This window comes from Tachypleus tridentatus, chromosome 6, assembly GCF_004210375.1.
Source record: "Tachypleus tridentatus isolate NWPU-2018 chromosome 6, ASM421037v1, whole genome shotgun sequence".
Taxonomy (NCBI): Eukaryota; Metazoa; Arthropoda; class Merostomata; order Xiphosura; family Limulidae; genus Tachypleus; species Tachypleus tridentatus.
The window spans coordinates 107,887,196-107,901,562 of record NC_134830.1 but is presented as its reverse complement, the minus strand read 5'-3'; the positions used below and the strand labels follow the sequence as shown (position 1 = coordinate 107,901,562).

Sequence of the window (14,367 nt, the reverse complement as noted above, 5' to 3'; positions counted from 1 at the left end):
TTTCTTTATTTAGTATTTGGGCGTTTTCTATGGTTATGTTGTGTTTATTTGACTTGCAGTATTCGAAAACGTGTGTAGGTGACTTTTTGTGTTCTTTGAATCTGGTTTCTAGTTTTCAACATGTTTCTCCAATATAGAAGTCGTGGCAGTTAACACATCGTATTTTATAAATAATGTTAGTGTTGTGTTTGCCAGTGTAGTTTTTACATAGTATAGACCTTAGTTTTGTGCCTGGGTTTTTTCGTCATCACGGATTATAATTTTAAATTTTTAATTGAACAAGTACTTTTGTTTTTACAAAAGTTGCGTTTGATATTGATGAATTGGGTTTTATTTTAAATATATAAATCATTATTTTTATTTTTTACAGTGGCTGTAAAAAGAAATAAATGAAAACTGCATGAAATTAATGCAGACAAAACGTTTCTAAAGATGGTTGTATGGCTGCGTTAATATGTACTGTGAAAACAAAGCGAAGTGTTTTAACCTACTTTGGGTTGAAAGAGTATTAAGCTGCATACATGACATATGAGACAAAAATTAAATACTTAAATTCAATATGTTTTCCACATCATTCCGGAATCAAACATTTATAATACCTCTAATAATTGTGTTTGGTTTGGTTTGTTTTATATTTCGCGCAAGGCTACACTAGAGCTATTTGCACTAGCCATTTCTAATTTAGCAGTGTAAGACTAGAGAAAGGGCAGCTAGTCATCACCACCCACCGTCAAGTCTTGGGCTACTCTTTTACCAACACATAGTGGGATTGATTTTTACATTATAACTCCCCCATGGCTGAAAGGGCGAGCATGTTTGGTGTGACGGAATAATTGTGTTACTATATAACATGTATTTTGTGAACTATTACAGCCGTCACTGTTTGTTTAGTAAATAGACAGAGGAAAAACGTTTTTATCAACCCCTCATGTGTGAGAGTTTAAAACGTCTGGTTCATGGGTGGATATATTTAAAATATTTGTATAATACTTCGCTGTTTCTAATTATCAGTATTTAGGTCCTTTGGGTAAACCTAGCAGCGTCAGGTACAATCTTGACTTCTATGTAAAACTTACTGTTCATTTTTTTTTCTTTTTTAATTTCGTGGAAAGCTACGCGACGGCTATCTGCGTAATACTTGGTTTTTTGAATTTCGCACAAAGCTACTCGAGGGCTATCTGTGCTAGCCGTCCCTAATTTAGCAGTGTAAGACTAGAGGGAAGGCAGCTAGTCATCATCACCCACCGCCAACTCTTGGGCTACTCTTTTACCAATGAATAGTGGGATTGACCGTAACATTATAACGCCCCCACGGCTGGGAGGGCGAGCATGTTTGGCGCGACTCGGGCGCGAACCCTTACCCTCAGATTACGAAGCGCACGCCTTAACGCGCTAGGCCATGCCAGGCCCTGAAGTCAAGCTAATAATATGTTAGTTGACCCTAATAATGGTACGGTAATTAGTGGTTACAAGAAGCGATGGACTTTTTTTCCCAACATAATGAATAAAACAGTATCATATTAACTCTTAATAATAAGTTACATATTTCACGATATATAAATAAAAGTTATTGCCCTGAAAATTGTTTTATAAACACACTTTTCTCTGAGGCGGAAACAGGTTGAGAACCTCAATTATTTTGAGATTACATCTAACTTAATAATAACTTTTATAATTTTTGTTTTGTTGACTAACCTGGATAAAATTAAAAACAAAACAATTTTTGATATAATGCATATAATTTCTTATAAAACAATATAAAAGACTTGAAGAATACCATGCTTGTAAGCAATTCGATATATAAACATTTGTGCCTAGTTTTTGTTCTTCAGGTTGCTTATGCAGCCAGTTCATTATGAATATACTACATGCTAATCTTATTAAATATTTAAAAATAATTTCTGGAATTCGAAAGGAAGTCTGACAAACAGAAAATGATTATGTTTTACACGCCGAAAGTTGGCGAAACATTAGGAACCGATAAACCTAAAATATACGAGAAAAATAACAAAGTACTAAACTGTATATATAAATAACGTTTCAGAGAATATTTTATGTCTCATCGTCCAACCTGAATGGCTTGTTTTGATATTGAACGAAAGGCTTTATGGATAGTGATTGTGGAAGACAAAAAATATAATCGGAATGTCATTTGTACATGCTTCTGGTTTCAAATCACAATTTGACAAATTAAAACTAACATTAATGAAAAACATCTGCAGTTTACGATATTTTTATCACAAGTTTTAGACTCATTAGAAAATAATTTTGGTACACAATCTAATTTAAACACGAAAGTCAATACCAAAGACTGAGCACAAACTATTTTCTTTTATGACTTAGAAACTATAAATCACCTCAAACTTATCTGTATTCTTTCTTAGGTTTTCGAATCTGAGGAAAGTAAGGATTTTACTGCCTGGTCAAAGTTCAGTCTTTAGAAATTTAATCATGGCTTTTTTACTTAAGCAATTTTAATACTTATTCAAATTCAATAGAAAGCTGTGGATTTCCGTTGCAGTGGTAGACTGCTTTGTTAAAAATGTGGATTTAATTAAAATAACAAAACCATTATAAAATAAATCGCTTTCTGAAAATAATTAGTCTGAAAGATGTATTACACGCCCTGACCTTTGAGCTAATGTTTTTTTTTTCGTGCACACTGATAAGCAGGCGTTCATTAAGTTTTTTTATTTGCTTTACGCAAGATGACAACATATCCAAAACGTAAAAGTTAACGAATTAATTAATTTAGCCGTGGGTTAATTTGTTAATTTCATATACAAAGTTTATAACGAAGTATATTTTATAAAAACGTGCCAACACGTGCCAAGAGGATGTACATTTTCTATTTTATAACTCGTTTAAAACATTTAAAATCCGTATAGATTACTCTCATTTCCATGGTCTTGTGCCAGTTCCAACCAATTACAAATGGAACAATTAGATTTGTGATATTTAAAGTCTTCTAATTAACATCATTTTCAACTCCTATATTCTTAAACATTTTCTGGCATACTTCTGTAAATACATGGGTATTTGTTGTACATGGAAATAAGGTTCAATTTTAAAAACATAGTTTTTTTCTCTGTTCTTTCTGTAACGGCCCGGCATGGCCAAGTGGGTTAAGGCATTCGACTCGTAATCCCGGTCGCACTAAATATGCTCGCCCTTTCAGCCGTGGGGGCGTTATAATGTAACAGACAATCCCACTCTTCTTGGTAAAAGAATAGCCCACGAGTTGGCGGTGGGTGGTGATGACTAGTTGCACTTCCCTCTAGTCTTACACTGCTAAATTAGGGACGGCTAGCGCAGATAGCCCTCGAGTAGCTTTGCGCAAAATTCAAAACAAACAAACATTCTGTAATTATTTGTATTATCACTACGGCATTAGAAAATTTTACGATTGAGCTACTTATTATTACTACTGTGTTCATATTTAACTATATTTCCTTCCGATGGCTAAATGTAATGTCAAATCTGAAGCCTTAAGCGCTAAAACTCGTGTTTCGATACCTACCGTGGGTAGATCACAAATATTGTGTAGCTTAGTGCTTAAAAACAAATAAACAATAGCTCAAATTTAGATCTAAATTTGTATTTATCATAAAAATCTGAAAGCGTGGAGCACTGAGCTTAATCTGGGCGGGGAAGCCTCCAAGGTCCCCCATCATTTCGCTAGCCCTGACTATGTATATGAAGTTCCTTGATTCGTGTTCTGCACCACAAGAAACAAAACAAAATAATAATAATCACGCTCGACATGTATGTGTTGTAACAGTGACTGTCAAATCCTATTATTCAGTCTGACAAGAATATTTCAAGAGTTCGCAGTGGGCGATGCTGAATAGTTGCTTAACTTCTTGTCTATCAATTTAAAGTTGGGGATAATATATGCAGATAGATTTTCTCACCTCATTTGGCTTTAAGCGAATTCCAACAAAGTAAACAAATCTTTTAAACTCCTTGATTTTCTAAAATACTCTTTATTTGTGCTTGCTCCAACGTGCTCCTCTAATAATGCGGCCAGGTGGTTAGGGCGCTCAACTCGTAATCTAAAGGTCGCGGGTTCGAATTCTCGTCACACCAAACCTGTTTGCTCTTTGTAGCTTTGCGTGAAATTAAAAAACAACAACAACCATCTTTTCTAATAAACAAACAACCATATATTCACATATCCATAATATATATGTGTGTATGTGTGAGTGAGTGTGCATGTCCTAACACAAGAACATCTAAATAGATTTCAACGATAACCTAGTGTTATGCAAGTCACATTTTATAAATAAATAATATGTATTTACTTCTCAAAACTGCTTTCAGAGAAACTAACATTAAATTGATCCGTATTCGTGTATTTATTCTGATGATACCACATCTTTATGCATGCTTACGAATATGTACGCGACTCATGGTTTTTGTACTGCATGTTCAAAGCTCTTAAATTATTCATCAAGACATATCTAAATGTTTAATTAGGATTGTTTCTATCAGATTTCCATACAAAGCAACACCACAGCTACCTTGAAACGCTGTCTCTAATTTGGAACTGATAGACGAGAGGAAAGACAGCTAGTAAACAACACCCATCTCTAATTTTTATGCTGATCTGATCAAATATTGGAATGTTAGGATTTGGCCGTAAATTTTATAGCATACGTATGGCCTTAAGAGTATACGAGAGGGTTTTGTTTTTTTTCAGAAATAGGACGCAAATTAGGAATCACCTTCAAGTAGTGAAACGCAGTTTCTTTGGTAAAAAATTAGTAAAACTTTTTTTTGTGATTATCAGTGTGTTACAATAAAATGAATCTTTAAAGGGACGGGAGCCTACGGAAAAAGGTAAAAAAAATGAAATGTTTTATTGTCCCTTATTCTCTAGCACCTGAAACCTACTTATTTAAATATTACCAACTGTAGAAAGATGTATGAATTACAAAAGAAACATTTATAACAGTTTTAAGAATACCTCAAATGAAGAATACTTTGCTCAACTTCGCGCCCACAACTGTGAGCTGATTTTAACTGATAGGAATATGATAAAATACAGTTTGTTTTATCCTCTCGGTTATTAGATTTAAGAAAACAAAGTGAATAGTAAATACCCAAGCAATAAATAAAAATGCAAATACTTTTTATTGTTATGCCTAAGGTACGATCCATTTTCTGTAAAGCGTAATTGAATCCACTGTTTATAACCCTAAAGGACCTTATAACTGACTAACTGGAATAACTGGAAATAGTTTTATGTAATCTTAATAACAATAACACGAAAGCTTTTATTCAATACGCAGAACTGAAAGAAGATGCTGTTTTTTAAGTTTAAAAGTCATGATAATAATTATGGTACTTATATCAGATTCGTATGAAAAAAAAATGCCGAGAGACGCATTTCTGAGGATTCAATTTAACTAACAGCTAAAGTAATCTTCCTACTTCAAATTCGCTTATTGCATAACTTTAACAATGAGCTTACCTGTACAAAGATCCATATCTGTATAATCGTTTTGAAATTTGCATTTGAAATGCTGTTCCCAGAACGGTTTAAACCAAGGATTTCTCAAATTACTCTCAGGCCTCAAGGCTTTGAAATAGTTGTTAAAATCTAGAGAAAAATGCACACATTTTTAGATTTTATTAACTGATAACAATAAAAAATATCATGGCTTCATTAGGACTAGCAACTTTATGAGATATGGCAATATTTTAATGTACAGATGTAATTGATAATTATTTTGGGGCAAAAAAGTATACGCTGCAAAATATGAAACTGTGAGTAGATATTAAATACAAATGAAAGAGCAATAAATCTATGCAGCATGCAGACAATAGCGAAGATCTACAAACCACTGAATTATGAAACACCCACATCTCCCTTCATACACACAACAACATATAGTTTAGAAACAAATAATCAATATCTTCTTGCTCTGATTGTTATTCTGCATTTTTAGAAGTTTTTATGCAAACAAACCACCCAGTTTTAGACGGTGTTTTCTAAACTACGTTATTTAGTTTGCCGCATAACAATTCATCAACTAGTTTCTGTCTGCGTTATGTTTACAGATTTTCTTTACTCTTTTCTGTTTGAAATTCGAGAGTTTACTTGAAACTTTAACGTACTGTGTCGCATCACTTCAGTGCATTCCAAAGTACTGCCTCTGGGGAGACGCGAAATTTGAAAGCTCTTAGGTTGAATAGGGGAAGGCTTCAATTATAACTCGAGGTACAAAAGAATTAAACATGCACAATTATAGCTGAGGCTGAAGACACGGCGATGTATTGCACAAGTTCTTTCTTTTTTGATTTACATTTTTCGGTAAGAACCACGATTTAAATTCTTTTGTTAGTAGCAATGAGATTGTAAGTAAATATTCTCGACATACTAAACTTGAAAACCCCAAAGTAATTTGTGCTTTAGTCAAACACACCCGCTTTGTATACTGCAACAGATGACACTAGTATATGTAACGCAAGCAATAATCTAATGGAAATATCACCATAATGATATATTTTAAACTACAATAATGACCTTAAGTAGTGTAAGTAAGGCATGTAATAATGTATTGGAAATATCATGAAGACAATTTATTGTAAAAAAAAGTATTAACTGTATTGGTGGTGAAATATTAAAATGTAGCTAGTAAAACCTGAAAATATGTGATAAATTTGTAATCGTACACGTGTAACGTTATACGTTTATTTTATTACCTACGTTTGTTCCATTATAGTTTTTTTTTGTTTTTTTTGCATGTGACATATACTGTTGACTATTGCGAAAGTTCTGCTTGTTTTCGAAATCCGTAAAAAATTCTTGAGTAAAAATCTACACGGTATTAGGTGTGTATGTAATACTAGCAAACGACGGTATTGTCGAGTACTTTGATGAAAATTCTAGAAACTCGTGTGATTGCTATATAAAAACCGACGCGCCGAGATACAAAGAGTAGTATTGTTCTAGGTCAGCTACAGAATTAAACTAGAAATGTTTATATATTTCAGAGACTACAAACCGTTTATTTTCAGCGAATCAACTTTGAACGTTAGCGTTTCTACGAGGTCATCAACTATTACTATTGGTAAAGGTCAGCTTATAAATAGCGTTAGGCCAACCAAGATAGCTAGCTAGATTAAGTGTGTGTGTTTTTCGTATAGCAAAGCCAGAAAGGGCTATCTGCTCAGCCCACCGAGGGGAATCGAACCCCTGATTTGAGCGTTGTAAATCCGGAGACATACCGATGTACTAGTGGGGGGGGGCTGCTAGATTAAGCGGGATGTGTGACAATATCAACTCAAAATTAATTTGGTCGTCATGCACCTGAATCGACGATAAAATACTCACTTGTAGACCGGATATAAAACTCAGTAGTGTTTGTAACTTTGTGAAACTCTTATATATAAACCATAATTTGTTATAACCGTTATTATAAACTGTATTGTTTTTATGTTTGTATATTAAAATATATTTGTGTTCAAAAAAATTATGTTTATCATCTTTTTTTTTGACAAATAACATAGCTTTAATACATATTAACTTCTAAAGTCAAATTCAAAATTCCGATTATTTGAATTAGCAATGCGTTAACATACGTAACACAATAAATCGGATACTCATCTAAAATAAATTATAATACGTAATACACGTTACATACTTCCAGATTTGAAAGTCATTTGTAATTATTGTGGTTGATGAGGGTGTTTTCTTGTAATATATTAAATAATTTCGATATTATTGTAAAATACTTTTGAAGAGCTATATATGAACTATATGTTACCCTTTATTTCATTCCTTTTTGGTAAAATTGTTATAGCGCCCTCTGCTGCTACTTCTTGGTGTCTGACAGGATGTACTTTAGCTCCCCAACTGTCACTTCCTATCCATAGAAAGTGACCTACCTTGTTCAACTCAACTGTGGCCGCCAGCAATTTTCTGTAAGATAAAATAATTGAATAATTTCTCTCACAGTAAATCAGTGTAAATAGATAATTTAATTTGTTTTTGAAGTTATCAATTCAAAGGTAATAAATACAATGCATTAACAAGTAGCACGACATAATCAGTGGAGTATAAGATTTAAAAATTGCTATAGTAATATCCAAATAATATATATTTGTCGTCGCAAAACATTAAAGATACGTTTTGGGGAGAAATTAACGGTCAGTTATTATGCAGCAGTCTCGACATCAAAGGGAGATGCCACTCGTGAAATTTCTCTTTTTTTCCCTAACGTAAACTTTAAAAAAAAATGTTCAGTAAAAGTTACACTTCCTAGAATAGAATGTCTTCGTTTACTAGGCAACTATACAGAAGGAAATCCCACCCAAGAAACATTATCTATTACTGGAGCTTCCATAAAATTCCTTCCACATAGTAGCTTTGAGCGAAACTCAAAACAAAGAAGCAAAAGCTTTTGTTCTTCCAAGCAAATGGCTCAATTGCAAGTTTGCACGCTTGCGATGTTCAAAATCAGATTTCGATAGCTGCGGCGGGCAAAGCACAGATAGCTCATTGTATAGCTATGAGCTGAACAACGACCAATCCAACTCCCACCTGTTTGCCATCTTTTTTTCCTCCCGAATTTCAGAATAGTGAGCTCGGCACTGGCACGTAGTCAGTTTGTTTCTTTGTTATTATGCATAAAGCTACACAAAGGCATCTGTGCTCTGCCCAACACGGATATCGAAACCCGGTTTCTAGCAGTATACGTCTGCAGACATACCACTGTGCCACTGGGGAGCACGTGGGCAGAACCCCGTGAAGATAATTGTTGAAATTGTAACAGAAGGATTGTGAAAAAAATATATAAGTGAAACCTCCCCTTTATGTATTATTTAAATAATTCATTAAAAATTGCATTACGCAATATTAAAGGTCGAATAACAATACTTTAGAAACAAAAAGGCAAAATGCGCTTATTTATATTGTAACTAATAACATACTAGACATAATAAATCAATGCATACCTACAGTTATCTTCGTCTACGAATAATACCACTCCACGAGCTCGAGGCTTTTCACTCAGTTTCTTTATAATTTGTCTAAAATCATTTGGTTTGGAGTTCCGGGAAATCTTTTCGGATACTGCAATGCATATTCCTAGACAAATTACAATACATTTGTAAATCGCATGCAAAGTAAGATGCACAGATATTTGTTTGAAGTATTATGAGTAATCTTTACGTCAGATTATCGACTTTGTGCACTATTTCTTCTTGTATACCAAGTTTAAGTGTGACTTTGAGAAGCATCACTAAGTTTCTCAAAACATTTTCAGAAATAATTCGTTAATGTTACAGACTCATGTCTTTATGGAAACTGAAATGTTCCATCATTAAAACTACTGATTGAAGAATGGTAACGAAATAAAGGGAATAAATAAATACCATACTCTCTAGAATGTTCGTATTTAATAAAACAAATAAGGTTTAAGTTGAAGTTCAATAAAGACAATATTAAATAGAATAATAATCACATATTAAGTCTTCAGAAAATCACATGTTTATGACTTTCTTAAATAATTTAATTTTTGGATAAGCAGCAAGATTGAAAATGTTTATTTAAAGTTGAGCACAAAGCTAGCTACACAATGGGCTATCTGTGGTTTGTTCATCATGAGTATCTAAACCTGGTTTCTCGCGCAGATACCGTCGGGCCAATGGGGTACAACTGAAGATTAAGAAACACTGTCGCAGTTGAAATAACTGCTAATTTCACTACTCTATAATAAGGAAAGAATATTTTTCTTCGGTAGTATGTAAATTTTAAAACTTTTTGTAACTTATTCTGCATCTAGTTAGTTTATCTCCTTTTAAACAAGATGTATGAGACTGCAAATATGCAACAATTCTTTGGTTTGTTTGTTTTTGAATTTCGCGCAAAGCTACACGACGGCTATTTGCGCTAGCCGTCCCTAATTTAGCAATGTAAGACTAGAGGGAATGCAACTAGTCATCATCACCTACCGCCAACTCTTGGGCCACTCCTTTACCAACGAATAGTGGGATTGACTGTCACATTATAATGCACCCAGCGTTGAAAGGGCAAGTATGTTTGGTGTGACGGGGATTCAAGCCCGTGACCCCCAGATTACGAGTCGAGTGCCTTAACCATCTGGTCATGCCGGGCTGCAACAATTCTTTAACTCAGACTGAGGATACATACCACAATATCTACGGACTTCCAATGCTAGGATCGATGTTTCGATACCTGTGGTGAACAGTGTGCAGATAGCTCAGTGTGTATCTTTGTACTTTATTAGAAACAAACACACTACTAGAACTGCTTAGTAAGTTCCATGCTTGTTTGACCCTATTTCATGTTGCCGGGACTGAGGTCGTATTCATTTCAAAGGGTGATAATTGTTGTACATCTTGAAATTATACTGAAAATGATCGCTGAACCAGGTAATTTAGGACTGTGAGATATTTCACTAAGATTTTTATTTGACTGAACAGCGCTATGTATAGCGATTTTTTTTCTGATGGCTTTATCAAGTAAACACGCTTCCTATTCGCTCTAGTAGCCAGTTGTAGTACTAGAACACAGAAAAGACGTTAAATACAATTAAAGTAACAGTAATAACCTATTTGTGTTAGGATAAAATCTCGTTTCTTTGAATCTCATCTATTTGCTCATTTTACTTTGATGTGTTTAACATGTACTTAACTTATCCAGAATCTTCTTGTATGTTTAAAACAATTAGAAAATAGAAAAACTCAACTCTTTTCCAAAACAGTTAAAACTTAAACATTTCGTGATATAAGGCTGCAAGGTATTGCTACCTGCCATTTAAAACCCAGTTATAAGGTAATTTTATTCAATCTATGATATTAATTTTTAATTAAACTAAAATTGTTTGTTTGTTTTTAGAATTTTGCTCAAAGCTACTCGAGGGCTATCTGCGCTAGCTGTCCCTAATTTAGCAGTATAAGACTAGAGGGAAGGCAGATACTCATCACCACCTACCGCCAACTCTTGGGCTACTTTTTTACCAACGAATAGTGGATTGAGTTTCACATTATAACGCCCTCACGGCTGAAAGGGCGAGCATGTTTTTGTGCGACCGGGTTCGAACCCGCGACCCTCAGATTAGGAGTCGAACGCCTTAACCAACCTGGCTATGCCGGGCCTCTTAAACTAAACAACGCGTTTAGTACGATTTGAATGTGATACCGAGGCAGGCTTTAATGTTATTTATTGTTGTTTAAAAGATCGTGCAGAAAAGTATAACAGCACACAGTTAGACGGGACATAAACAGTGTTCGAACTAATGCTTTTGTTAGATATGTACTCGAACATAAATTATTTTAACTTTATAAGATTTTTACTTGTTAAGAGATAATGCATGTTCGGCACATAGTCTATAACTTATTTTATTTTGCTGTTTGAAGACAATTCGTGTTTGAAAATAGTCAAGAAAAGCGTGCCTCCAAATTTCTTTTGAGATCGATTTACGGTTTTGAAGAGTATGAAGAAATGTATAGAAATAAAAGATTAAAGGGCCTCAAATATATTGGGATTTTCTGGAAAATATAACCCCTTTTCCGATACCATTCATTCATAATGTAACACAAAAACTCAATTAAATACCTATACAGTCATAATCCATCAATCTTTTTAAATTGTTCTAATAATGTTCAAATGGGTGAGAGAAATTGAAATGGTTTTACAATATTCTTATATTTTACAAAATAAAACTTAGTATTACCCCCTTTTCACAAAGTAATAGACATCTAGTAATATCCATATTTAGGGAATACATTCGGATATTTTGTTTCAAAACAAGCTTTCATAATCATACGTCAAAACTATAGTTCTTGTGTTCCTTAAATTATTTCAAGTAGAAAGTTCTATAGAAACTAGCTATAAGGTATTGTACGCCAAACACTTCCGTTACCTGTTAAAGCAGGAAATTGTTGCTAGATATACTTACAAAGTATTATTCAAATAAAAGATAGCGTGTCTAAATACGCTGCTTACTTCAGGATTAGCAGCAATGTAATTTCAAACCGTATTTCGGAAATCGACAATATATCAGCTACTTTCAAGAGTTTTTCCTTTAAAGTTGTACAGTTGTGGTTCGCTATAAACATATATAATTAAAATAGCTATAATTTTTATGAACTCTGTATTCAGATTACTATAAATTATATATTACAGTTATAGCAGGCAATCACCTTAAAAGTATCGATTTGTTATCAAAGTTATAGTAAGGTTCAAATTAACCCGAATCATTTCACAACGATAAACTCAATGGTATTAGAGCAATAATGTACTAGACAACAAAAAATAAAGGGACCAACCTATAATACAACTCATAAATGTATTTAGTTACATGTAATTCTTAAAACTCTTAGGTCATTACTTTCATGCATCTTACTTTCACAACGCAATGTTGTTTTGTCATGCTGTTAACCTAACGTATACTTTTTTATTCTGGTTTTATTGCTTGTTGATTTTCTTGTTTGACGACTATATCATATTAGGTCGTCGTTAAAAATGGTTATGTGATAGAATTACATTCTGGAGAACGAGCGAAGATCTTCGATCGAAGATAAATTGTTAGAGCTCTGGAAACCAGAATAAGTACAATTCATTTTGTTCTATTTATATATATATAAAAACGGCTGGTATGGATAGAGAAAACTCTATGTAGAGGAGCGAACAACGTTTCTACCTTCTTCGGTCATCGTCAGGGTCACAAAGAAAAAAAAAGGTAACTTACCGATAGCTGACCACATATTTGAAGGCGGTTGTGTAATTGAGGTTGTGTGTAGAGGGCGTGCTTAGATGTTTGATTATATTTACTAATATAGGTATAAAGATGTTCCTTTGTATTGGTTTATTTTGGACTTGAGCTGTTGTATAAGTAAGGCTTTAATTTTGCGTTTGTTTGTTTGTTTCTTTATTTAGTATTTGGGTGTTTTCTATAGTTATGTTGTGTTTACTGGACTTGCAGTGTTCGAAAACGTGTGAAGGTCACGTTTTGTGTTTTTTTAATCTGGTTTCAATTTTTCTACTTGTTTCTCCAATATAGAAGTCATGGCAATTATCACATTGCATTTTATAAATAATGTTGGTGTTGTGTTTGTCAGTGTACTTTTTACACAGTATAGACCTTAGTTTTGTGCCTGGTTTTTAAATAAATTTGGTATTAACTGGAATGTCATATTTTGTTACTAGTTTTTGCCAAATGTTTGTTATTTTTATGCTGATGTCGGGAATATATGGTACACAGCCGTATATGGTTTCCTGACATTTTAAATCGTGGGATATATTTACTTTTGTTTGTTGATTTTGCTTTTTCTTTAGGTGTGTGCGTATAATGTTTTCTACGGTTTGTGGAGGAAACTTTTTGATGTTGATGAAGTATTCTTTTATTTTGTCTAATTCATCGTTAATTTTATCTGGTGAGCATAGTTTTATGGCTGTGTTTATTTGGTTTTTAAGTATGTTGAGTTTTTGTTTTGTTTCACGTGCTGAGTCCCAAGGAATGTATAGTCCAGTATGGGTGATTTGTCGGTAGATTCCTGTTTTAAATTGTGTATCGGTTCTTGTAATTTTGAGGTTAAGAAATGATATTTGATTGCTTTCTTCCTGTTCACATGTGAAGTTAATGTTGGGATGTATGGAGTTAATGTGATTGAAAAAATTAAGTGTGCTTTCTGTAGATGTGAATCCCGCAATCGTGTCGTTTACATATTTGTACCAGTATAGTGTACCAGTGTGAACGAGCTGGCTGATGTAACATATTTGGAGAATGCCCATGCTATGTATTTACCAAGATTGTAATTAAACGATTCATATGTGGACATTATTGGTAGTTGTAGACAATCTGGTTTATGAGGTTTGGAAATGCCGTATATTTGTGTAGGTAGGAATAAAGTGTTTTTGTTGTGTTGGCTTTTTTCATTTTTAGTAGTATTTTGTTTAGTTGCGTTTCATGTGTCTGTTGGATTTGTGTGTATTAGTTTATATTTTTCTATGTCTGATAGGATGCTCTTCATTTTTGGGATGTATTCATTCGAATTCATTATGACTATAGCGTTTCATTTATCTGCTTTTAGAATTTTTATGTTTTCGTCTTGTCTTAGGTTTTAATTGAATTAATGTCTCTTTTTGTAAGGTTGTTTTTTAGTTTTCTGTTTTGTGAAATTATGTTGATGGTTTTGTGAAAAAAATTCTTTGAAAAATCGTTTAAGATGTTGTTTTTAAGTGTTTCTGGAAAATATAAATTTTTAATTTTTTTTCTAGGAAGTTTGGCTGTTGGATGTCAATGGAGTTGTCGAAGTTGTCTTCTTTCTGTTGGTTGTTTTCAGTTGTGTTCTTGTTGTTTTTATTTTCTGTGGAAAGTATCACAAGTCTCC

General features: G+C 33.4%; 1 protein-coding gene across 1 annotated transcript in view; it reads right to left on the bottom strand.

Annotated features, from left to right (window-relative positions):
- LOC143253265 (metabotropic glutamate receptor 3-like) overlaps positions 1-14,367 on the bottom strand; it is an 80,479-nt gene that overhangs the window by 14,505 nt on the left and 51,607 nt on the right. Inside the window, exons 3-5 of the mRNA XM_076506831.1 lie at positions 8,965-9,097; positions 7,776-7,930; positions 5,477-5,605 (exon numbers count right to left, since the gene is read on the bottom strand). Coding sequence (XP_076362946.1) covers positions 5,477-5,605; positions 7,776-7,930; positions 8,965-9,097 — 417 coding nt within the window. The remainder of the gene's footprint in view (positions 1-5,476; positions 5,606-7,775; positions 7,931-8,964; positions 9,098-14,367) is intronic.